The 27,733-nt window shown below is 41.3% G+C and overlaps 1 protein-coding gene across 2 annotated transcripts in view; it reads left to right on the forward strand.

Annotated features, from left to right (window-relative positions):
- Positions 1–27,243, forward strand: part of LOC126281313 (uncharacterized) — a 95,047-nt gene extending 67,804 nt beyond the window's left edge. For both annotated transcript variants that reach the window (XM_049980159.1, XM_049980158.1), the window contains exons 4-5: positions 16,612–17,006; positions 26,249–27,243. In XM_049980159.1, coding sequence (XP_049836116.1) covers positions 16,612–17,006; positions 26,249–26,972 — 1,119 coding nt within the window. In that variant the 3' untranslated portion in view covers positions 26,973–27,243. The remainder of the gene's footprint in view (positions 1–16,611; positions 17,007–26,248) is intronic.
- The last annotated feature ends 490 nt before the right edge of the window (positions 27,244–27,733 follow it).

The raw sequence follows: 27,733 nt of genomic DNA on the forward strand, positions 1-27,733 counted from the left end.
CAAAACCGCCACGGAGACTCTCGGTGTGAGTCAAGATGAGTTTAAGGAAGTAGCCATGTCCCGTGCAGTGGCACAAAAGTTTCAAAGAGGGCCTCGGGAATGTTGAGGACGACGACCCCTCTGGGAGGCCGTCATCAAGCCGGACGGATCAGAATGTGGAGAGAGTGCGGGGACTTTTAAATATGACCGTCGTCTTAGTGTGAGTGCTCCGCCACTTGAGGGAGTTCGCCGCGTCTGCCTGGTGATCAAGGCCGATTGGATTCTCCACCACGACAACGTGCCCACTCACACGTCTCGCGCCGCCGCCGAAGTTTTGGTCAAGTTCAACGTGACAACACTGCCGCAGCCACCCTAAAGCCACGACGTGGCTCCAAGTGACTTTTTCCTCTTCCCCAGAATCAAGACAGACCTAAAAGGACTCCATCAAAGCCATCCAGCAGGTTTCGACGAGAGCCCTTGACAGCATGAAGCCTGAGGCCTTCCAGATGGGCTACAAACGGTAGAAGACACGCTGGCAGTGCTGTGTTGATGCTGAAGGACCATATTTTGAAGAATTTTAGTCCGCTGTGCTTAAATGTCCTTAGTTCTGAGTTAAGTCTTGAAACTTTTGAATCACACCCTGTATTGTTGTGGAGTTGCGTATGATGAATTTTCCTGCTGTTGTGGAATCGAATTCCCTGACACGTAATCAGCGATAGATACACGTAGCGCTCTTTGGAGCATTTTTTTTTTTGTTTTACAGGATGCCGTGTGCATTTTGTTAGGTCTTAAAATTTGTTTTCTGCTTTATCACTTTCGAGAAAGATTAATCGAAGGCTCTTTATGACTGACTCGTTTTGCTTATAATCAATGGTATTCTCATTTCTGATCGTTTCATACTTCAGATTTTTCACTTTCAGTATAAGTTTAACGTTACTGATACTTCATAAAAATATCTTTCCTAAATATTTTGCTGTTTTATTTTCTAACTTATGGGTCATTTTCTTGAATACATGTTAAATGTAATCGTCAAATTATATTATTTTCGATCGTTAACTTAAAAAATGTGCCACATCTAGAATCATATTAATAACACAAAAAGATTTACTTCAAAGAAGATAATCGTGAATCATGCCTATCTTATAAGTTTGAAAGTAATGTACCTATAACAAATACAAATACTGAGTGGATATCCACAATTATCGGAGAGATAATGAATATTTTGCATGATGTTCAACAGTTAGTTCTGGTGGCATGACACATCTCAAAGGTGATAGGAAATGACTATTTTAGAGTCTTCGCCCCCCCCCCCCTCCCTGGAAAACGTTCTGTGGGCACTCATGACTTGTACCCTGCAAGCACTACGTTTCAGAGTATTGGATAAAAATTGTAAAAGCAGTTTTTTAAAATTACAGTTCATAAACGTCTTTCTTTCATGACACAGACTTACTTACAACAAAAGAATATTACAGGCTATACAAAATTTGAATAAATATTTACATTTTTTAAACTCAAGTGGGACCAGACATATTCGAAACATGAGCTATTAAAAACAAAAAAATAGTTAATACGCGCGATCGATAATGTGATTAGAATGAACTGAAAATGGTGCAAGGGTCTATTCAGATAAATTAATTTCACTTTATTTTAAAACTTTGATTTTTTTGACAGCTTCTAGAACACATATATACGCATTTAACCATTACCGTTGGAAAAATAATTTCCTAAACTTTTAATGGCCACAATCGACTCCTTTTTCCAGTCAGTGTATTGTCCTATTTTCAAAGATATCCTCTCTGAAGATACTGAACTCGATGGTACGCACAGCCTATCTGGGGCAATGAATACAAGTGTGCGTAAAGAAGTTTCCTTTGTGCCCACCACGACAAAGGATCACCATCCCTCGGGAGCAACATCTAAGGAATGTACTTATCGGTTTCAATTACTGCCATATCAGTAGAATCGTAAGTTTCTGTTGTTTTTGCTACTTCATTGTCAAAGGCTTTCCACAAATTAAAATTCGTTAATGTTTGAAAAGATCATGATGATGACGGAAGTCCGTTTGAAGAGGAAGTTACTGAAGTAGGTTCATTAGCTTTTTCTTGTGCTAATAACTAATGAACTTCCCTCACGATTCCATCGTATACCCCCATTTACTTCGTGCTGCCTGCTGCATCCTGTCTGCTGTGAGTCCGTCTTATTTATACCGTGGTTCAAGTACTGTCGTTTGGCCAACAGCATACGACGTATTAAAAAGCCGCTCTCCGGCAGCTTTTATCATGAACACAGATATTGCAACTATTAAGGGGGAATCCTAGTTTTTAAAAATAGAAAGGAAGTTTAAAAGTGTCCACGTTGAAACCGTTTGCCGGCCGCGGTGGCCGTGCGGTTCTGGCGCTGCACTCCGGAACCGCGGGGCTGCTACGGTCGCAGGTTCGAATCCTGCCTCGGTCATGGGTGTGTGTGATGTCCTTAGGTTAGTTAGGTTTAAGTAGTTCTAAGTTTTAGGGGACTTATGACCAAAGGTATTGAGTCCCATAGTGCTCAGAGCCATTTGAACCATTCTTATTTTTTTTTTTTTTTTGTTTTGAAACCGGATGTTTTGGGCGGCGACACAGTTTGCTCAACCCTCACCTCTTCAGTTACTTCATGAAAGATATGAAGTAACGTTATTGAATGTTCTATGATATCCCACTCCTCTGGGATCAGTTTATGTTCATCGTTCCCGAGAATAGTTGAAGTGGAAATTGTGGGCAATTTGTTTCCAAAAACAAGGCCTAGGATGTCGAAAATCGAGTTCCATCGCATGGATACTTCTTATTTTATTTTTAGTATCGGCGGATTCGTTTGCTATTGCGTTTCCTTGAGTTCATTCGTTGCAAGTGAACTTTTTTTTGAAATATTAAACGAGAGATTTAATCTTTTCGATCGCACTCTCAATTGATTTTGCACCCGTTTCGACAATTAGATTTATATTCTGGGCATAAAAGGGGATATGAGATCAATTACAAATTTTGACCGCAGCACCATGTTAGCTGCATTGTCAATTACAACTGCCACTATATTGTTGTGTATTCCCCAGTTGATCGCTTCTCTTTGTAGGATCTTAGCTATGTTTTCGGCTGTGTTCCGAGGCGCAAATTCCAGGCAACCCAATACATTCGAATGAAGCTTCGTGTTATCACCCATATAGTGTGCAGTAATCGCAATACAGCATTGATTGTTTGAGGAAGTCCAGCCGTCGGTTGTTTGAGCGTCTGCTGTCGTCGAATTCAGTTTTCCTTGTAAATTATCGCGCAGTTGACTGGATAGTTGTGGCAGCAAGCTGGTCGAAAGTGTTTTCCTACTTGGAAGCTGGTAAGCGGGGCAGAGCATGGAAACAAGCTTCCTAAATTCTTTGTCCTCCACAGTGCTGAAGGGACGGTATTCCTTACAAATCATTTTAAGTAACTGTAAGTCGATTTCTTAATTGGGAGGGGCTTAATAATACAGACAAAATTTGTCAAAGATAACTGTCCTCCAATCGAAACGGGTTCAAACGTGGCGAATGCAAGGGTCCAGCTAATCAGATTGTTCGACGATAGCGAATCAACATCGCTAACGGATTCATTCTTTCCGCTTCCACTACCGGAAACAAGAGACTGTAGCGGTAGAGTCTGGGGTGAATCGCTGGCAAGACCCAGTTGACCTCGCAGCACAGATTTCGTCAGATGTTGACGATGGAGACCTAGATCGAAAATCTGTCCTCTCCAGCAGCACTGTGGGATGTTTCTTTATAAGATGCCTTTTTAAGTAACCCAAGAAGGCTCCAGGAAGACAGATAATGGCTTTTCAATATTTTCATTCTCCTCTATCCACCTTATTTTTATTCTAATGATACCATAATACAGACGTTGAAAATCCAGGCATCTGTAATATTCTTAAAGTTTTATTACTAATTTGCCTTAAAAACTTACCTGGGAAAGTTTTAAAGAGAATCTCTGTATACATTATAGAAACCACTACAAACAAATATGCGTAAAATTACAAATAATTAAAACAATTGGGAAATGAATACCAGGGAAAGGCATTGATCAACTCAGTGATGAAAGATTCGAGGTATCTTTATGGTTGCTCTTATGACAAGTTTAAAATGTATGATTTCTTTCCTTGGGCCATTAGGCTCCCTTCCCTTTCAACAACTGGGCCGGGACCCATGACCGTAGCAGTCTGGTCCCTTTAACCCCCACAAACCAACCAACCAACAACTGGGCTCCATTACAGGTAAAAACGAGCTGTGAAATTTGAGCTCAATAAGATAAGGGGAAAGGGGGGGGGGGGGGGGGTGGGCGGCTCGACCATAAAAATCAGAAAACCTAGAAATAATATTAAGTGCATATAGGTATTACTTATGTACGACTGCGTGATAAATTCATTGAGTACCTATTATAGACACGTTGTTTACTTAGACTTTCTTAGATGAAAGCGTTTTTCGCATCGCAATAGTCGTGTGACGGGCCAGTGACTAAAGGCAGACAAAGATATAGAAACTTTATGAAAGAATAAACAGTTTTAAAAGAAAATGTGGTTTCATCGCCATATTTAGTTCACACGCTTAGTAAAAAGTGGATATTGAGGCTGTATTATTGAAGTTAATGCAGCAGTAATAATAATTAAGTTGACAGTAATAAAGTTTTGGTTTTAAAGCTTCTTCTGAACAAATATTTTTGGTATAATAAGTAAATACGATTTTGCGGCAGTCTACGTCTTTTCAAATGGAGAGGCACCCCCTTTCCCTACTGAGCCAAAATGACTCACAACTAACCTTTTTCCGCAAAGAACTAGTAGCTAGTGCAAATCGGAAACAACCAAACGTAAAAAATTAGAGTTTCCCTAAATGTAGTGTTGTATTGATGAAAGGCACACGAAAATCGTGAATTTTATATGAATTTCCGTATGCTACAGTTCAAGGAAATTATTAAAGTTATCTTAAAAGCTAGTTGTTAAATCAAGTCGATGAAAGCAAAAGAATATGAATAACAAAAAAACTTGCTTTATTATAAGTGTGTCTTCTGCTGTTTATCAAAATAATAAAGTAAGCTGATATGTCATTTTGTTACCTGGAAAGATGTATGTATTACATACAACATAATTTTTATGTAATTTACGTAATTATAATTTTTTAATTACTGGTCGTGGACGCTGAATAGAATACGAAAAGAATTGAAGAACGGTTTGAAACAGAACTACAACGGGTGAGCGCAGTGAATGAAAGGAACAACTCAGTAATAAACTAACTAGGAGCAGTCGCCAGTGGAACTGCGACGAGTGGCCACACGAAGAAGGACGAGTCCGGCCGAGGGAGGCCGAGACAGATACCGACACAGGAACGGCACCGAGGCTGGATCGAGACCGAAGTGCCGTTGCGTGAATGGGACCGACCGTTTCCCACTCCCGGGAACTGTAAGTAGACCGTCGCGATTGAAGTGAACTATGAAAGACCTTTCCTCGGAATTCGTTTCTCGTTCCTTCCGTTCGACTTGATGAACCGTTCCTTTGTACCTGTTAGCTCCCGAATGACCCATGTCTAGTAGAATCATAATGACTGCAAAGTACAATTTTATTCCTTTCTGGAAGCAAGCAAAAATTTATGGACCTTGACTAGTTTCTCGTATCTCTTCTAAAATATTTGTCAGATTTGATGACCCAACAAGCCCGTAGGTGCTGTAATATGCCTGAAGACTAGCGTTTCACAATGGAGGTGCCACCTGGAGCATTAGAAACTAGTTATAGATCAGTTTTCATCATTACAACGCGATCTGAACAAATCAGAGTTTGCCGCCCACTGATTTCCACGACTCGGCCATTCAAAAGCTTGCCGAAGAGACGCCAAAGTGGAAATGTTGCAGGTGTGTCGGGCCATCCCATACAGCATGGACAAGTTCCGGGTGTGTCTCTATGATTCCGAGACAGAAGAGCAAAGCAGGCAGTGGAAACATGTGGATGCACTTCCGCCGAAAAAAGGCGAAAACCCAACCGTCTTCGGACGAGATTGAGACACCCTCCTCTATAATCGAATAAACAATGGACAAAAATAAGAGTTTCAAATAACTGCATTTATTTAACTTTTATAGCTACGAATGCAGTTACATATTATATGATAAGGGTAATTGCCAATTCCAGCGATATACAAGATTAAAAAGATATGCCTACACAATAGGTGTAATCGTTGTTTCCTCCAAAGAGATACAGACAGTAAACACTTTCTTGACGGAAGCATCTTTTGATGGATTTCATCTTTCTGAACAATTTTGGAAAACATTAAATCCTACATTAACATTGTATCATAATAATTACTTCAATTTATGTCGTATCGTGTACTTCGATACTTTGCGAAAAACAAATTATGTTGAGTACTTCCACTACAAGGTTATGCAGAGCATATTTTTTGTCTCTGCCAAGGTGCTAACAAATTATGCTTGTAAGTGGCAAAACGTCACAGGAGCGTACTAACGAAATCTTCTGAGCTGTACTTACCGAGTGGTAGAAGAGGGTATGGGAAGCTGTCACATATCATCGGAAGCTGACCAGGCGAGATATTCATGCTTCGTAACAACGCTCCAGCTTGTTCTTCACAGGACACAGTCACACATGGTGCTTCTTTCGGCTATCAAATTTTTTCTCAATTCCCGTATTCTCCTGACAGGTTACCAATTAAAATATTTCTCTTTCCTCGGAAGAAGAAACCATTGCTTGGCAATCCGTATGACGACGACGTCATTTTAGAGGTACTAGATTGCTGACTTCTACCGCAGAACTCAGCACCAGGTCTTCCATCGTTGGGAGATATGTGTCGCGTTGAAGGATGAACATGCAGAGAAGGTATAATAACATAGCCCAGTTTCATGGTTTGCAACTTGATTTTTTGGGGGTGATAAAACTGTGTGACTACCCCTCGTCCTAATTGTATTGAGGATTCGCTTTGTTGGGAATTTTAGATCTCTATCAACCTACTACACTACTCCACATGGTCATCATTCAGCTTCTTGTAAAACTGCACTATTTTCAGCAACCTCTAAGCGTAGAGGTTCTCCCTCTGGAGAGCGAACCAATTGACTACTGTACTTTTGAGATCCTGATCATCCTCAAGCCATTGTTGGTATAGGATATCAGCGTCTCGTCACCAGTAGCAATCTCGGAAAAGAAATCACCTTGATCTTGTCGATAGCGGTCCAGAGATGCTCATCCGCTAGGCATTCTTTCCTCTTTGTGTCGGTTGAAAAGCATTTTCGGCGTCCACCCTGCACGCAGTTTTCAGTACCCGAGCATTTACGTGATGCGTCGACATGAGGAAATTTAGCAGCCAAATTCAGTAGCTACCTTCGATCAGGTAGCAGATTATGATCCACATGTTGCATACGATGATTCTGAGGTTATTGCACTCGCTACTGATGTGTAAACATCGAGGCATCACATTTGTATCAGTCTCTCTCGAAGTACTCTCAATCTACCCAACTGGGTTTTACTAGAACAACGATGTCTTCCTTCCAGAGATTTTCATTTACGTTCCCTGTGCATCTCCGTTCCACTTTTGATGTGCTGTACTTACCGAATTGTTACGATCGTAGATGCCAGTCTCTGGCTTTGTTAGACGTCTTCTTGTCGTGAAGATTTGAGACGGATTCCAAGAGTCTAGCACTAGTACGGTGAATTAGTAGCCCTGGCGTCTCCTAAACAGCTTACTTTACAGATGCACTGTAATTTCTTCCAACAAATTAAAGTATTCTGTACTCCCACTCTTCTGCTGAGTTCAAGTGCACGTCCCACTGTTAGACCTAGATATTAAAATGACGTGATATACTCCAGAATTTACGACTTATATTGAAACGAGACATTGTAGGGTTATTTCTCTTCATAATTGGCCCTATCTTGAATATAACTACACTAAAAGAAAGAAGCTGCTAAATATTCCGAGTCAATACTGTTCATTTCTTCACAATCTTTCAACGAAAATACTTTTTATACACAATTGTAAAAATAAACCAAAAATGTTGACTTCACGCTGATCCTACCTAATGTTTTGTGTATATTCAGAAAATTTAGCGCTTCCATGATTGCGTAATTATACGACGACGTCCTCAAAAGCAATGCCTCCAAATTTTTTATGTATATACTCTTCTACTTCTTAATGAAAAACGTTATTAAGGTTTTGTATCGTTTTTCTTCAAGTTTACATGTTTATTTCTCAGCATAGTCATCCTGGCGACGAACACATTTCTCCCAACCCCGAAACCAGTTTTTCGATACTGTGATTGTGGAATGCTTGACACAACTTCACTTCTGACTGCACCCTTTCATCACTATCAAAGAGAAGTATCAGAAGGTGTTCTTTAAATTTGAAAACTGGTGAAAATTGGAAGGGGCCAAGTCGAGACTGCATGGAAGAAGATCGAAGGCAGTGAAGGGGTCGAACTGTTCCGGACGTCGCAGCGCTCGTATGTGGTCTGGCATTGTCATGCTGAAGAAGAGGCTACTCCCTTTGTGGATGTACTCTTCGAATCCGAAACTGGATTACAGCACGATATTTCTCACACACCTACATGGTTACGTTACACATTGCCATGTTACGCGCTACATTTTGGAACCGTCTAGCGGCAGAGGGCTGAAAACATGTAAACATGAAGAATAAAGATGTAGACTTAATAATGTTTGTTTTATTTAAAAAGCTTTAAGACTTTTCACCTACAAAATTCGGATGCATTCCTTTTCAGCATACCTTCCTACTTGCATAAATGTGCCATCCATTAAGAAAGTCTGCACAATTTCATCAATTTATCAACTACGGAATTATTTAAATTTAATATCTCAGTGCCATCTCCTAAATAGTCAAAAATAAAGTTGCGTAATTATTTTTTTGCAGGTACACATTAAAACCCTCGCGTCACTGTACCGTTGCGCATTGCTAGAGGAGGCGGAACAAGATGGTGCAGCCCATCGTTAAAGATGAGTATCGTGTGGTGATCTGTTTTGTGGATTTCAAGGAGAACAGCGCTGCAAAGTCCATTTTGAAAAGGTGTAAGTGTACAACAGCAATGCACCATCACGGGACTTAGCGGTTACGTGGCGCAGACTCAAATTGTGGTCAAACGATGAAGAACGACGTGGTGAATCATTCCTGTGTCTAGAAGAGAAATGGAGGTCATGGTGCTCGAAGATCGAGTCGGTAGTGGAGAAAATGAAAATGAGTCATGGGCAGTTTTCAACATCTTGCAGGACATTTATCAGATGAAAGTCACAACCCTCTAGGGTCCATCACTTGTCACACCCATTCAAAAGGCCCAGCGAACCAAGGTAGGAGCAGAAATATTGTAGCTGTGTCAAACCAGTCCAGTTGTCATCTTCAATGGACTAATCACTGTGGAATAGTGCTGTGGGTGTATCAGCTTGGTCCTGAGACAAAGTAGCAGACCAATTAGTGGATATATGTGCGTTCACCACTGCCGACAGAAGACGAAGACCCAGTCGTCACCAAGAAAGCTATTGCTGGCTGATTTTTCAGACTGTCGACGGAATATGTTCGTAAGAGGCAAATCGTCACAGGATGAAGTGGTGGGAGGCTGTCAAGGAAGCTGTCCAGCGAGGTCCTTACGTTCCACAAAAATGCCCCAGCTCATTTCGTATGAACCACGGTCACACATGCTCCATATTTGGGCTATCAAGTTTTGTTTCACCCCCATTTTCTCTTGACATGGCTTCCAATTGCTTCTTCCTCTTTCCTGGGATGAAGAAACCATGTCGTGGCCGGCATTTTCAGAATGACAACAAAATGATTTTCCTAAACAGCTGAAATGCTGACTCTGCCAAGCTAACCATCCTTGAGAAAAGTGTCACAATGAAGGTTGAATATGTACAAAAGGATTAACTTTTTTAAGGTGATCATTAAAACTTCATAACTAGCCACTAGAACAAGAAACAAAGGATTTTTCGTGGCACACGGTTCAGCAGCTTCCGCGGCATGTGAATAATGTTATGTGAATAATACAAGTTTGAGGAATACTGGGGTTACGTATCCCAACGAGATCGGGTCGTTAAAGGAAACGCTCCAGTAAGAAGGTTTTAGAACCCGACTACTCAATCAAGGTTGGTAACGGGCCGACTAGGTGGTTACCAGTTTTAATTCTAGAGATAGTACCATTTTCATCACCAAAATTTTGCCTACAAGAGGCGTCAACCAACCAAACGATTTTAGGCTGGAGACACAGTCGAGGTTGACAAATTCACATCCTACTCGGCACTTATGAATGACACGAGTGTGAAAGGTTCATAGAGGTGAAGGCTAAGTCCCATTGCTAGCCAAGAATCCAGCGCTCACTTATCGCGAGCCATTTTCCCTCAACTGACGTATCCAAACAGGTGTCAAGCCTGGCTTAAATCTCGGTAACGACAAAAACTGCGTTGCATAACTTACTCGAGTATTGCCAGTGGAATAAAAATACATATATGACACATTTTAATGGTCTTGATTGCAATATAATGCAATAATCCGTAGCCAAGGTCCCTAGCGCGCGACTGTGCGATAGCGCCGGACTTGAATATAAGGCGGGTCCAATCCCGGTGTTCAACGAAATTTTCACTCCAAAATTTGGCCGGCATGGGGAGGAGAAGTGACGGCATAAAGTTCCTGATCAACAGTCTTAGGCGCCAGTGCCTTGGCTTAAATTCCAAATATTTCTGCACCGTCTCATGAAGTGACGGTATGTGACACTGTTGATGATGACCCATCCATAGATTGGAGACCATAGGATCGGCAGCGCCCTTGTTGTTATTCGAGAGTAGGATATATGCCAGCACCGGGCTACACCCTATCCTTTCTTTGATCATGACACTGCACATCATAACACTACACTATACACTTTCCAGTACACTGGCCTACACTATTCCAATACACATGCGACACGATTCTCACATATCCCCAAGGAAAGGGGCCAATATGCGGGGAGGAAGAACACCCTTTTCGATAGGCGGCTCGATCCACCCTGTAGGATATGCCAGCCAACAATGTCATAAAATTTGCATTTTACTACATGACACTAGTCCAATCTGCTCAAAACAGTGCAAACTCTTTTCTTTTCATCGCTAGTAAAATGCTGTTTCACGAAGAAGTAAATTAATTAATGTACAAAGCTAGTGAGACACGGTTCGTTCATTTCTCAGTGCCGATCGCTGCATACACTACACACCATGATGTAACACTACGTACACTATCAGCTAATGTCAGGACATTGCCAACAATATTTAATTTCCATTTTCCTTACTGCAACTTCCATTTGCTACACCGAAAATATGAATCGACGCACTTCCGTAATGAGTGAGATGTTGAGCCCAGAAATATGGTAAAATGATAGTATTACCCATTGCGAACATTTGAAGTCAAGGTTTCGGAAAAGAAAAGAAAATTATGGCTCGAAAACGTGCTGTGAAATGAAAGAGGTATTTCATAGTAGTTATTATTATTTACTTGTGTTACTGTCCCAAAGAAAGCAGGTGTTGACAGATGTGGAAATTACCAAACTATCAGTTTAATAAGCCACGGCTTCAAAATACTAACACGAATTCTTTACAGATGAATGGAAGAACTGGTAGAAGCCGATCTCGCGGAAGATCAGTTTGGATTCCGCAGAAATGTTGGAACATGTGAGGCTATACTGATCCTACGACTTATTTTAGAAAATAAATGAAGGAAAGGCAAACCTACGTTTCTAGCATTTGTAGATATAGGAAAAGCTTTTGACAATGTTGAGTGGAATACTCTCTTTCAAATTCTGAAGGTCGTAGGGGTAAAATGCAGGGAGCGAAAGGCTATTTATAATTTCTACAGAAACCAGATGGCGGTTATAAGAGTCGAGGGACATGAAAGGGAAGCAGTGGTTGGGAAGGGAGTGAGACAGGGTTGTAGCCTCTCCCCGATGTTATTCAATCTGTATATTGAGCAAGCATCAAGGGAAACAAAAGAAAAATTCGGAGTAGGTATTAAAATCCATGGAGAAGAAATAAAAGCTCTGAAGTTCGCCGATGAGATTTTAATTCTGTCAGAGACAGCAAAGGACCTGGAAGAGCAGTTGAAAGGAATGGACAGTGTCTTGAAAGGAGGATGTAAGATGAACATCAACAAAAGAAAACGAGGATAATGGAATGTAGTCGAATTAAATCGGGTTATGCTGAGGGAATTAGATTAGGAAATGAGACACTTAAAGTAGTAAAGGAATTTTGCTATTTGGGGAGCAAAATAACTGATGGACGAAGTAGGGAAGATATAGAATGTAGACTGCTAAAGGAAAGGAAAGCTTTTCTGAAGAAGAGAAATTTGTTAACATCGAGTTTAGATTTAAATGCTAGGAAATCGTTTCTGAAAGTATTTTGAAGGAGTGTAGCCATGTATGGAAGTGAAACGTGGACGATAAATAGTTTAAACAAGAAGAGAATAGAAACTTTCGACATGTGGTGCTACAGAAGAATGCTGAAGATCAGATGAGTATATCACATAACTAATGAGGAGGTATTGAACAGAATTGGAGAGAAGAGAGATTTGTGGCACAACTTTACTAGAAGAAGGGATCGGTTGGTAGGGCATATTCTGAGGCATAAAGGGATCACCAATTTAGTATTGGAGGGCAGCGTGGAGGGTAAAAATCGTAGAGGGAGACCAAGGGATGAGTACCCTAAACAGATTCAGAAGGATGTAGGTTGCAGTAGGTACTGGGAGGTGAAGAAGCTTGCACAGGATAGAGTAGCATGGAGAGCTGCATCAAACCAGTCTCAGGACTGAAGGCCACAACAACAACAAATCTGTGTTATCTGTCTCTTATCGTATAAAGCATATTGCTTAACACGTAAAGTGACAGCCTCCTCAAAAATATTTGTTTTAGTAATGTCTTTAATCTACTTCGGCAAATTATTATACAGTTGCATTCCTTGGTAGACAATGCTGTTTTGAGTTTTAGGGCTATTCTTTCTCAGTAAATGTCAAATTCAATCTATACCTAGATACATGGGCGGAGCAGTTTGTGCAGTAGTTAACAAGATCATTTTTTATATCCATACTAATTAGTAAAAGTGCTAACATGACGCCGTTAAAACTTCCAATGATTTGAGCAGATGTACTTATAACTTCTCGCGGCGTAACGAATAATTCATAAAATTTCGGAAGTTTCGGTCGACACACTCCGAGTGTGGCCGGACAGTACGCGGTCAAAGTATCAGTGGAAGAAGTAGTATTTTCGCAGCTGCTTACCGGAACCTTAGTTGATTTTGATTAGATGTTTAGAATGAACTCGATTACTGATTTAGGTTATTATTCTTACCTCCTTTTCTGTAGTTTGAAAGCAGTGTTGGTATTTTGTTCATTTGTTCCCCAGAACAGAACTCCAGAGCTAATAATCGACTAAGCATGTGAACACTATGTAGCTAAAAGGCATCGGCTCTTGTAAGCTGATGACAGGACTCTTAGAGCATAATACGCTGAAGACATTTTATTTGCAAATATTTATGTGTATTCACAGAATTTAAATTAGAACCAAAATTCATTCTGGAAATTTTGTCTAATGTAGTCTATAGTGGTACCATCTTCAGCTAATGTGAGAGTATCGTTTGTCCATCTTCGAATTGCATTTCATTTCATTCGGGTTCTTTGTATTCAGTGTAACTTTATATTGCGTACTAGCCTAGCGCCTGCGGCTTCTCTCGCGTAAAAAGTATGGCCTGGAGAGTTTTTTTGTTTTTGTTTAATCGCTTTTTATGCTATTAATAAGTTGCAACACCTTCTAAGCTTTTCACGCTAATTAAGGATGTATAAGCATGGCCTATTCCGAATATACTTCTGACAAGAAAGCGATTCTGGTAGCTGGTATCAAAATTTTTGTTGATCATGCCTTTTGTGTTCTTGTGGGGATATTTCCATGGCAATTTTCATCCCCTAACGAATATTTATTTACATCTAACCCAGAAGTGAAATACCAATTTTCATAAATTTATCTTTAAAATTATTTAATGTGATGAAATAATGTCTTAAATATTGTCATCCCCTACTGCACTCCATTATGTATTGAACTTTCTGTAACACCGAAATACGTATGTTTTTTGTTTCTAACTGAGAAATCAAATACCAATTGTCATGATAAAACTTAAAAATCTTTTAGTAGTTCTTTAGTAATTATTTATTTTTTTAAAAAGCTTTCAGTCACTATTTACCCCTTTTTTGTCTGAATTTCCTAAAATGCTGAAACACGTATTTTAATTTTCTAACTGAGAAACCAAATAGCAGTTTTCGTAGTCTAGCTCCAAAATTTCCTTAACAACGACGCACTTTCATAAAGCGTTTCATCCCTTATTTCACTCCCTTAGAATTGGAATTTCAATCGTTTCTAGAACGATGCCTGCAGCATAAGATCCACACCTTGTCCAAACTTCAGTTTCTATCCTTAGCAGTTTGGGCTGGGGCATGATGATTCAGTGAATCAGTCTGACCCTATTTCACCCCTTAGGGGTTGAATTTCCAAAAACAGTGAAACACATATTTTTTTCATCTCTAACCGAGAAGCCAAACACCAGTTGTCAAAGGTTTAGATTTATAAATGCTTTCGGAATGAAATATTTTCATAAAATGTTTCCCCTCTATTGTACCCCCTTAGGCATTGAATATCCAAAAACAGTGACATGCATATGTTTTACTTCTAACTGAGAAGTAAAATTTAAATTTTCATAGACTTAGCTTTAAAAATACTTTTATAATAAAATATTTTCGTGAAAAGTCTCATCTCCTATTCAACTCCCTTAGGGTTTCAATTTCCAAAAACACTGAAACAAGAATTTTTTGCTTGTAATCGAGAAGTCAAATTCCAATGTTTATAGGTGTACCTGTTATAATACTTTAGTAGTTCTTTAATAATGATATAATTTCCAAAAAAGATTTCACTACTAATTCACGCACATTGGATTAAATTTCCAAAAATGCTGAAAGATGTGTTTCTTTATTTCTGAGCAAGAAACCAAATACCAATTTTCGTTGGTCTAGATTCAAAATTACCTTAATAGTGACTTAAAGAAACACCTTCTTCCCTTGTTCCACTTCCTTACTTGGGATTTCGAAAAATCCCATTTTAAATCACGCCTACAGTATAAGAACCACACCTTCTCCAAATTTAAAATTTCTGTCCTTAGCGGTTTGAGATGAACAGTGACGAATCAGTCAGTCAGCCAACACATTACCTTTTAGATACAGAGATTGATCAACTGTAAGTTTTCCCGTTTTGACTGTGATTAAAATATTGCTGCTAGAAGCGAAGAGATATTTTCGCATGACTGACACTATTTGGCAAGTCATTGATGTGTATCAAGAACAGCATTGGTCTCAAAATGCTACCCCAAGGAAATCCTTAATTAATGAATTTTGATTTTTGTAAGTAAAACAGGCTTACTTGCTACATGAATTTTAGTATGTGAACTAAACGACTTTATTCGCGAAATATTCGTAATGATCGCGGACTCATACCCATAATTTATTTCCTTTATTAATATTATGGTTCTGATAATATTGTAGGAGGAGTGTTCAATAAATAATGCAGTACTTTTTTACTCGAACGGTTTCGCTTGAAAAAATGCAGAATTTGTTGTGGTTCCCGCTTCAGATCCTGTAGTTTCATGTGGTACCGATAGGTGGTGTCGCTGTACGTATCCTTCAAAATGTCGTTTGTAACGGAGGTGTGTTCCAAGCAGAGAGCTATCGTCGAATTTCTTTTGGTTGAACATCGCAGATATTAACAGATGCTTGTAGGATGTCTACAGAGACCTGGCAGTGAACAGAAGCACGGTCAGCCGTTGGCGAGAAATCTGTTGTCATCGCAACGAGTCGCGCAAACGCTTTCAATTTCCCACGTGCCGATCGGCCGCACATAGCTGTGTTACCATCGAAGAATTGAAGAACAGACTTCAACGTGTTCGTCGCCACAAAAGACCCAACGAACCTCTTCTCCATTAGAATTCAAGGCCTCACACGAGTCAGCACACCCGGCGGAAGCTCGCAGAACTTCACTGGACTGTTCTTCCTCATCCTCCCGACAGCCCAGATCTCTCACGTTCCTTCTTCCGTCTGTTTGGCCCAATGAAGGATGCACTCTGTGGGAAGCAGAAGTTGAATGATGGTGAGGTTATTGGTGCAGCAATATGTTGGCTCCGATTTCGACCAGTAAAGCGGTACCACTCGGGCATATTCTCTATTATTAGTATGGTGTCGCAAGGTCGTCGCATTGATCGGAGATTATGTTTATAAACAGGGTTTTGTAGCGAAAACGTTGAGAGTAATATGTTGTTTTGAGAATCATGAATAAAACCAATTTGCTTTCAGAAAACAATGTGTTGCATTATTTGTTGAACGCCGTTCGTACAGTCGTGTCTAGTGTGCCGATGTCATCCTAATGTACCTGATACCAGTAACATTTTGTGTATAGTCATGCTGTTGCCGTCCTTTCATGACTCGTTACATGTGTTCAGGACTTACTTGTCCTTCATTTGAAAGTGAACTCGTCTTTTGCCACGCTTGCTTATTATGTAGCCTGTGACGTTCGGTGTCAGACCGGTTAAGTATGGCGAGTGATGCAGGTTTCAGATGGCGCATTCCACGGGCTGGCGCGACTCCACCAGCTTGTGCTGTCGGACAACTGGCTGACTTCCGTGCCGGTGGACGCGTTCCCAGCCAGCCTGCTGGAGCTGGACCTCTCGAACAACCCACTGTCGCTGCCCACGGCTGGGCCCTTCCTGAGGGCGGAGGGCATCACCACGCTCAACCTGTCGCACTGTGCCGTCACCTCCGTGGGCGACGACGTCTTCTCACAGATGCCGTCGCTCGTACAGCTCGATCTAAGGGGGAACCCCCTGAACCAGCTGTCACCGTTGGCCTTCCTTGGGCTGCGCCAGCTCTTTGTGGACGAGGGCTCTTTGGGCGTCCATACCTATGCTGTCAAGCAGGTCGTCCAGGATGTGGTCGAAGTGCCCAGGTAACGCCCTTTGCTGATCATTGAGTATGGTTTTTTTGTCCTTTTGAACCATGTATTATACACATTACCTTGCGCACCAAGGACTTCTTAACTAACAGAATCCCTCTCCCTCGACGGCAAGCATTCATCAAATTCAAGGGTATCATCAGGAATGTCCCAGGGAACTGTGGTAGCACAAACTATTATTCTTGTACATATAAATAGTATGGTAGACAGGGAGCAGCATTATGCGGCTGTTTGCTGACGTTGCTGCAGTGTACTGACAAACGTTGTCGTTGAGTGACAGTAAGAAGAAACAAGATGACTTAGAGAAAAGTTGTAGTTTGTGTGATGAATGGCAGCTGGCTCTGACTGTAGAAAAATTTAAATTAATGCATAGAGATAGAAGAAACAATCCCATGATGGTTGAATACAGCATTAGTAGCGTACTTCTTGACAAAGTCACGCCGATTGAATACATAGGCGTAACGTTGCAAAGCGATGTGAAATGCGACAAACACGTAAGGATGGTAGTAGGGAAGGCTACGAGTCGACTTCGGTTTATTGTGGGAACTTTAAGTAAGTGTGGTTCGTCTGTATAGGAGACCGCATATGGGACACTCGTGCCACCCATTCTTGAGTACTGCTCGAGTGTTTGGGATCCCCAGAGGTTCAGATTAAAGAAATACAGTGAAGCAATTCAGAAGCGGGCTGCTAGATTTGGTACCGATAGGTTTGATCAAAACGAAAGTATTACGTAAGTGCTTCAGAAACTCAAATGGGAATTCCTGCAGGGAAGATGACGCTCTTTACAAGGAATACTACTGAGAGAATTTGAAGCTGGCTGAAGAACGATTCTACCGCCACCAACATACGTTTCGCGTAAAGACCACGAAGCTGAGGTAATAGACATTAAGGCCCATGAGTAGGCATTGACTCTTGGTGGTACGAGATACCTTCCGCTACACACCATACGATGGCACGCAGAGTATGTACGTAGATGTAGATTACTTTATTTAATACCTTTTTCGTATCAGTGCAAATGTTTCGTCACAATTTGGGTTCACCATCTCCTAAACAGGAATATCGTTTGAAGGTATCTGGGAAAAGTTCCTGTATGTGCCTCACAGTCAAAGAAACCGTCAAAAACCTAGGGTGGATCTGTTGTTACTGCTGTCTGGCTTCTACAGCTGAAAGACGCCAACTGAGCTTGACATACCTTTTGACTATCGTAGTGATCCACATCGCATGGACTGACTGAGTGGCAGATCACTCACCATAAACTCAGATACTGAGATGAACATGATGCCCAATGGAACAACGATATGAATAGCGTGGCCCTAGTAAATGAGTCCTGGGTGTTGGTTCTTTCAAAGAGCATTAAAATTTAACAATTTTGAAAGGGATTTTCTACTTATTAAAATGAAATATCGGTCCAAATTTACCCGATTTTATTAAAATGTTCTCTGTGAGTACACATGTGAATAATAACAAAAAATATCACATTATCATGGTCATTGAATCACAGTGAAAGGAAAACTGTGTTTCATAGATACAGAACAGTTCTAAACTGATGACAGGTATATTGCTGAGAAAGTTCTCGAGAATTAGGTGGAAAGAAAATGATCGTCATGTCAGAACTCATTTGAGAGGAGACATAGCCACAGATGGGTGCACAGTGATTGCTCTGATCGTACCAGAAACACATATGGAAACCGTGTGCACTTGTCATAAATTGGTCACTGGTGAACCCTCGTGTAGTTAACATAAATTGGTCACTGATGAACCTTCGGCTGCTTATCCAAATTTAAAAGAAACTCGAAGAACTTAATTAAGTGAAAACCATATCCTAAAAACACCTAAAAACTCGCATTCCTGGGTCTCCTGTGCCGCATGCAAGGGCGCCCATGCTCATACGATTGTATGGGAGGGGGGTGGGTAAGACCTGGGGGCATGGAATATTTTTAATATTGTCGAACATAAATGGTGACTTTAAGTAGCATTAAAAAGATCCCGTTCCAACCACGTTAAATAAGTGCGTAATAACAGTTTTTCAATCATTTTCTTGAAAGAAAATTGTCGGACAGCACTACTACATTTTTTTGCTTTCCCTGAGAGCTAGGAGAGGGGAAGTGGAGACTTGCCCCAGATATAGGCACCCATGGCTTTAAGTTCTCACGGTCATTGAGAGTTGCAGAGTCGAACACTGCGTGCAGGATTGTTAGTTGACCAGCAGCAAAAGGCACATTTCTCGTCCCAATCCGAAGTCTACAATGAACAGCAGACAAATATGAAGTGAAACCAAAATGTAAATGCTCTAAAATTTGCTACCACCTCTCTGTTCCCAGCAAAATCCATGTTAAACCAGTTTCACCAATATTAAGGCTACACTAAGCTCAAATGATGAAAATGGCTCTGAGCACTACGGGACTTAACATATGAGATGATCTGTCCCCTAGAACTTAAACCTAACTAGCCTGAGGACATCAAACACATCCATGCCCGAGGTAGGATTCGAGCCTATGACCGTAGCGGTCGCGCGGTTCCAGACTGAAGCGCGTAGAACGGCTCGGCCACAGCGGCCGGCCTACGCTAAGCGTTGTCCAATGAGATTATACAGGGTGGGGCAATCAAAAGTGGCCCGGACAAGTGGATTCGTCTGATCATGGAGGTATGCATATTACCACACACCACAGTTACTTCCAGCAGGATGCAGCAACTGCCCATACAATTAGTTGAATCTTGGAGCACATTTACACAACTTTCACGCGTGAGAGAGTTGTTAGCAGACTTCAGTCTTGTCGCTGCCCTAGTTGGTCACCCAGGTCACTATCTGTCAGTGTGCGGTTACTTTGTGTGTATATCGCAGCAACGCTCACAGTCTTCAAGAACAGCAGCAGAACATTTCAGAAGAGGCTGGAGCGATTCCAGCTGTCAGAAGCTTGCAACCAGGGCCAAAAAGTGCCGAGAGATGAATGGTGGCTACTTTCAAGATCTGTTATAGTCACATTAGTACTGTATTGCCTTTCCACTGCTGTGTTTCTTTGTACCCTAGGACTTTATTCTCCGGGCCACTTTTATTTGCCACAACCTGTATTCGTAAAACTCGTAAAGTCCCGTCCTAGGAAAAGTTGAAAACAGTACTCATCCAATGGACTGCCTTGCACGTGTACAACTGTGAGAAACTGCCAGCCTGACACGCATTTTCTCCTAGTTTCTCAAGATCAACCAATAAATTACTTTCCCGCTCTGCTGGAAAAAGACTACCCTGGCTCCACATTGAGTGTCCCCTGACTGACGCAACTCCACATCCACAGAGAAGAGAAAAAATTTCTGACATTGCAGAGCCGCAAAACTTCCTACGAGAAAAACAGGGGTTACATTTTTTATTATATTTTTGTATATTTCTTGTTTACAATTCAAATTTCTGCTTTCACACCATTATGGAGCACAAGCCAAAAGCAGGGATATTGAAATAGTAAGAGACATAGTAAGATTTTGAAATTTTTTTTAAAAAACATTAGATGGCAGCTGTTATAAAATTATGAGATATGCTCTTACTTCTTAGACCATTAACATGATTTTGCTGTGTACTGTGCAGGAAGACAAATACTAGTTCAATACATGCAGCACATTATCGTAGAAGCACATCATATCAACGAAAGTCAGCCCAAACCAGGTAAACACGAGACCAATATATGCCTTTAAGACGTAACTATGAAAGTGATGTAAAAAATTGTAGAATCCAGAAGACCTGACATAGTAAAATCCAGAAACCAATAGTGGGGACCACGACAGCTTTTACTGAGACCAGTTAAAGATGCGGCACGTCTCATGGGGTCTACAAAATACTTTGCGAATGTGGCCAGTACCACGTCAGAAAACCAGTGTGCTCTGTAGAACAATTTAGGAAGGAGCGTAAAAGGTTTTATCGCCTAGGCTACCCCGAAAAATTCGCTTCAGCCGAGCGTGCTCTAGAAAACGGTCACCGTATCAAATTTGGCGAAACCTCTGACGTGTCTCGCATTGACGGCTTCGGGCCAGTGTAATCAAAGAAGCCATGGAAATGAAAATCACTGAAAACACCATTAAGGGAGACAGCGGCCTAAAGCTCAGCGCAATGTAGGGTCCAGCGATCAGCAGGATGAGGTGGGCGTCTCGTTCACAACGCATGCCCAAATTTGGTGATACGATGAGCACTAATGACGTCACAGCCGGCAGTTAGAATCTACAAGGGCGTATCAGCAGCCCCGTAGCAGTCATTCCGCTTGGCGATAGATTAGGAGTACTTTGTAGAAAGATAGAAGCAGTCCGTGAACATTCACTGTTACAGCGCGATAATCTGCATTTTTACGCTGTAGCGGCGTTCCCGAAGGAAGTGTTGTAGGCCATCTATTGTTCTTGGCCCTTACTAACGATATAGGAGACAATCTTAGTAGCCGTCGTAGACTGTTTGCATATGATGCTATCATTTACCATCTTGTCAAGTTATCATGTAGCAGCCCTTTTTCTGTTTTCGCTTTTTCATCTAATAGGTGAAAGTTTGATTTCATTTTTTACACATTGACTGTCATTGAAGGGTTTTTTCTTTTATTTAATATCATCCCGGCTAAGTATCAGTTTGATTACTTTTAAAACCCAGTGTTCAAGGTGGGTCACTACACGTATAGTCTTCCCAACTCTGAGAGAAAAAATCTTTAGTAGCTTTACTACCAATGTTTACAGACGACGATACTTTAACCTTTCGTTCAGTTGTTTTAGTTACGAATCGCTAGTTTGTTCTTGGCATAGATCACGTAACCTTAAAGTTCATTAATGTAAGTTAAATTAATGTTCAAAACTTGTAATATGTTCCAAATTAACAACGTCAGTTTATTGACAAGAATTATTAACAAATAGGTTTACTCATATGATCTCATGCAAAGAAGTTCTTTAATTAGATGTATAAGTAGGATTCCCGCTAGCATCAGAGGTGTTAGATAATATCCTGTCACTTTCGGTAAATAAGTTATTTCTATTTAATATCCGCAAACTGTCATTAACTATGATCACTTATCGCGTGAAATTAAAGTTTCCCACTATCACAGTTCAAAGTCCGAATCCGGTTAAAATTCTCAGTTCAGTAAAGCGTTTAAATATTCACACGAATTGACATTAAAGCCAAAGAGATTACTATTCACCTTCCCGTTTACCTAATCTGATAAATGTACAAATTAAAGTCTTGAACTGACGATCCTCAAAAACAATCTCGTCACGATCTATTCTTGATCCCCGTTTAATAAAGTCCCAATTGTTGTTCTCTTAAGCTGTACGTCATAAATAACTTCCAAACTAGATCAGACTAGAGACTGGAGTATCGTAATTACAACGTATGGCTCTTTATACTTTAATAAACATTATGTTTGGTGTCCCAGACCTACGTTCTATGACTTTAATATTGATTTTCTTACGTATTGGAATAACTAATATTTTAATATTTTCTACGGTGTTTTCCCCTTCCCGTGTTTCTAAAATTTATAATTAATTTTCCTTTTCTTTTCTTTTGCTTTCTATGCTAGATATTTCCCTCTATTTGTTTTTTATTTATTTTTCATAATTACTATTTGTGGAGGGACTTGGGTCATTTTGTGAATTGATATTTTTAGGACATGGGAGCTAATTTGGGAGCTATTTTTGTTTTCTCAACACCGAGAGGCGCTGTAGGTGTTACAATCAGATGACCAAAACAAATTGCAAAATGATTTAGATAAGATATCTGTGTGGTGCGAAAAGTGGCAGGTACCCCGGAATGAAGAAATGTGTGAAGTTATTCACATGAGTACTAAAAGAAATCCGCTAAATATCGATTACTTGATAAGTCGCACAAATATGAAGGTTGTAAATTCAACTAAAGACTTAGGGATTGCAATTATAAATAACCTAAATTTGAACGATCACATAGATAATGTTGTGGCTAGAGCAAACCAAAGCCTGTTATTCATTGGCAGAAGACTTGAAGGTGCAACAGGTCTACCAAAGAGACCACTTACAGCACGCTTGTCCGCCCTATTCTGGAGTATTGCTGTGCGGTGTGGGATCCGCATAAGGTAGGACTGACGGTTGGCACTGAAAAAGTACTAAGAAAGGCGCCTCGTTTTGTATTATCGCGAAATAGGGGAGATATTGCCACAGACATGATATGTGAATTTCATTGAATCCTCTGCATTATCGCGAAATAGGAGAAATATTGCCACAGACATGATATGTGAATTTCATTGAATCCTCTGCCAGGCTCTTTATGAATAGCAGAGTAACCACGTAGATGTAGATCACATGCATCCTAACTGCAAATTTGTACGTCAGTCTGGTGATTCGACCCGTTGTGCTGCAATTCATGAGCAGCGTTACAGGGGGTGTTCTTCGACAAGATAGCGCTCGCCCGCATTCCGCTGTTGTATCGGATCGTGCTTTATAGAATGTCGACATGTTGCAATGGCCTACTCGATCACCAGATCTGTCTGCAATCGATCACACATGGAATATCATCGGACGACAACTCTGGCATCATCCACGATCAGCATTAATCGTCGCTGTATTGTACGACGAAGTACAACAGGCATTCAGCTTCTTCTTTTTTTTTCGTCATTCTTCTGACTGGTTTATGGTTTGATACGGCCCTCCACGAATTACTCTCCTCTTCATCTCAGAGCAGGACTTCTAATCTACGTCCGCAACTATTTGCTGGATGTATTCCAGTCTCTATCTTCCTCTACGGTTTTTACCCTCTGCAGCTCCCTCCTTGTCCCTTCTTCTTGTCAGTGTTTTGCTCATATCATTTTCCTCGCCGATTCTCCGGAGAACATCCTCATAACTTATCTTTTCAGTCTACCTAATTTTCAACAGTCTTCTGTACCATCACATCTCAAATGATTCGATTTTCTTCTTTTCCGGTTTTCCCACAGTCGTAATTTCACTGCCATACAATGCTGTGCCCCACAGGTACATTCTCAGAAATTTCTTCCTCAAATTAACATCTATGTTTGATAACAGTAGACTTCTCTTGGCCATGAATGCCCTTTTTGCCAGTGCTAGTCTGCTGTTTATGTCCTCCTCGCTCCGTCCGTCATTGGTTATTTTGATGCCTAGGTTGCAGAATTCCTTAACTTCTTCTACTTCGTGATCATCAATTCCGATGTTAAGTTTCTCACTGTTCTAATTTCTGCTACTTCTGATTACTTCCCAGTTTCTTCAATTTGCTCTCAAACCATATATTGTATTTATTAGAATGTTCATTGCAAACGGCAAATCCTGTAATTCTTCTTTACTTTCGCTGAGGATAGCAATGTCATCAGCGAATCGTATCATTGATATCCTTTCACCTTGAATTTTAATCCCAGTCCTGAATCTTTATTTCCGCCATTGCTTCTTCGACGTATATACTGAAAAGTAGGGACGAAAGACTACATCCCTTTTTATTGCAAGTACTTCGTTTTTGGTATTCCACTCTTATTGTTTCCTCTTGGTTCTTGTACATTTTCTATATTACCCGTCTTTCCCTATAACGTACCCCTACTTCTCTCAGAATTTCGAACATCTTGCACCATTTGACATTGTCGAACGCCTTCTCCAGGTCGAGATATCCTGTGGATGTGTCTCGATCTTTCTCTAGTCTTATTTCCTTTATCAACCGCGATGTCAGAACTGCCTCTATGGTACCTTTACGTTTCCTTTCCTTTATCTTAATATCGGTTAATAATGTGTCAGTATTTCATATTTGCAATGGCTTATCTGGCATTTATATTAATCTATGAGCTTTCAGTGTTAACCACTTAAATACAGGGTGGCGCACAAAATGTGTTACCATTTTGTTTTTGAATATAGACTTTATTGTCAATACAATCTGAAAGGAACATATACTACAAAGAAAGAGCCGTCCATGGAGATTTGTTCTAACTCAGCACATGCTCAATATGTCCACCAATTCGTTTTCTAACTTCCTTCAAACGAACACTGAAGTTAGTGATTACACTACCGCACATGTCTTCCGTAATTTCACTGCAGGCTTGAAGAATAAGTCTTCTCAGCTCCATTAAATCACGTGGACGCTTCGGGAAAATTTTTTCCTTTAGATACCCCCAAAGAAAAAAGTCACACGGATTGAGGTCTGGGTTATTTGGGGGGGGGGGCAATTTTGTCCGTCATTGAAGCATCTTGTAAACCTAAGTGAAATGATACGCATGTCGAAATGAATGCTCGCGTATAAACTCCAACACAGTGTTTGCAGTACGTGGCCTTGCTCCATCTTGCATGAACCAGTGCGTGTTGAAGGGCAAGGCAGTAGCAAGAAGCTGTGGAATGAAGCTATTGCGGAGCATGCTCAAATAACGCTCGCTGTTCACAGTTTCTTCAAAGAAAATAGGGTCTAATAACTCCGTGACTGGAAATTGCTGCACACGCTGAAATCCTCGGAGCATAATGTTGTCGTTCATGAAGCACTTGTGGGTTTTCAGTGGCCCAAAAGCGTACATTTTGTTTGTTAACCACACCGTCTAAATGAAGATGCGCCTCGTCTGAGAGTTTCTTCCCTATCCTCCGCCCACTGAGCAAACAGTAGTCTCTGCTGCTTGTGTTCTTCAGTGAGCTTCTGTGCACAGGTCATCTTTATGGGTACATATGGAGGTCACTTTTAAGAATGCGTTGAACGGAGTGTCTGGATATTCCCAGTTGCACTGCTTACCTTCTTCACGAATTCCCGGAACTTCCCTGTACAGAAACTCGTACCACTTCAATATTCTCCGGCGAACAAACAGGCTTAGGCCGAGGTCGCTTCGCTTCCAATACTGTTCCCTCCAGTACAAATTTATCGTACAACCTGTATATGGTCTTCTTGCAAGGGACACATCGTGTGTTGAACTGTTGTCGAAAACGCCTCTGAGTCACAACAAGGCTTTTCGCTACATGAAAGAGTAACACAATTGCCGATCGTTGCTGTGTCGTCAGTCTTCTGTTGTCAGCCATTGCTGCTTACTAGTCTCCTAGCGGCAGTATCGTGAATCACACGTCATTTCGTAACTCATTTGTTTTTCCAAGCTCTGCTGGTACTGCTGTAGAGATCCAAGCGGGATATCTAATGTGCATCGTAAATTGTGAAAGAAATAATTGGTAACACCTTTCGTGCGCCACCCTGTCACATAGACCAATGTATTCCCGAAATTTCAGAAGTATATATGAATTATTTTTTGGTATTGTAATTTTTTTTCATGAGTGTACTATGCTTTCTTCAGGATAGGTGCGACCACGCTAGAAGACTTCACGCCGGAGCAGCAGCTACATCAAGGTGATCCCCTTGTGGAAGATCCTCCCTCTGTGTATGACGATCCGGAAACAGACGCCTACACCGATAGCGCTTCAAATGGCGCAGTGGGCTGGCAGAAAGACACTCCGGTCTTCAACGATTTCTCGTCTCTGTTCGGACCGGTGCCCCAGGACGCGGCCGACTCTAACCTCTTCAAAGGGGCTCCGTTCCAGGCGACGGGCGAGGTGACCGTGGTGTACGCGGCGGACCTGAAGAACCTGAAGGACACGCTGCTGGTGCTGGCGGCGCTCGCCGTGCTGTGCTTCCTGCTGGCGGCCTTGCAGAGGGCGGTGGATGGCGCCAGAGCGGCCCGCGGCCGGCGGCGCTGCCTGCTCGACGCCTGCTCCAGGGGGGGCCGCGACCGTCAGCGCCCGCCCCAGCAGAGCCCGGACGACGGCGACTTCTTCTGGTGGGACACGGAGACCTCCTGGTCGGAGGCGGGGAAGCCCCGCAGCGGCGACCTGCCGCCCCCGTACCCCTACCCGCCCACCTACGAGGACAGTCTCACCGTCACCGTCACTCCCAACTCCAACTGTGACGGGCAGGCAGACAGCGCCACCAGAGTCTGGCACCAGCCCGCCAGCGTTCACCAAGCGAGGGGGCAACCTGACGCGGTCGACAACTCACGCGTGTCGCGCTCTGCTGACGCGTAACGCGTCTGTCCTAGTAGTCTTATTCAAAGTAAAGTAGAGCGTCGATAATCCGAAGTAATTGGGGGACATGGGTGTTCGGAAAACTGGTATCTTCGGATAATCGAACTGTACATGTTTCTTTGCCAAAAAGAAGTACTGTACAGTAAATTTATTCATAAAAACAGGCGTCTCTTTCAGTATTACAAAGTAACATACAAAGCCAACTTCAGTGAGAATATATAGTATGTGGCACAGTTTATTAAACAAAAATATATACAATATCACATACGCATTTCGCATGAACAATACACACAGTATACAAAATTAACGTTTAAAAAATATCCTTTATTTGGGTCTGTCTAAGCAAGCCTACACGCTTACGAGCAGCTAAGTCACGTACTTTTTTCATTACAGATATATGAAACTGGTCACTTTCATCTTGGGCTTGAAACCATCGCAAGGCAGTATCTAAACAAGTGAACCCCTCAGAAGCTGTTGGTATACTTTCATCTTCAATTTCTGGAGCACTGATTGATGAGATGCTGACGGCGTCATCTTTATCAGTGATGACGTTTACAATCTCGCTCTCCTGCATGATTCGGTGTCCTGGATCTATATCGTCGATATTCATCCATTCATGAACGTCTTCTTCATCACATTCGTGGCAATCTATTTTTTTTAGCATACCCAGAATTTCGGACATATCATTCTGTTCGTCATTTTCAATCATACCTTCTGTGTCCAAAATTTTATTCAAGGCTTTCTCCATATTCTCTTCCTTT

This window comes from Schistocerca gregaria, chromosome 7 (genome assembly GCF_023897955.1).
Source record: "Schistocerca gregaria isolate iqSchGreg1 chromosome 7, iqSchGreg1.2, whole genome shotgun sequence".
Classification (NCBI taxonomy): Eukaryota; Metazoa; Arthropoda; class Insecta; order Orthoptera; family Acrididae; genus Schistocerca; species Schistocerca gregaria.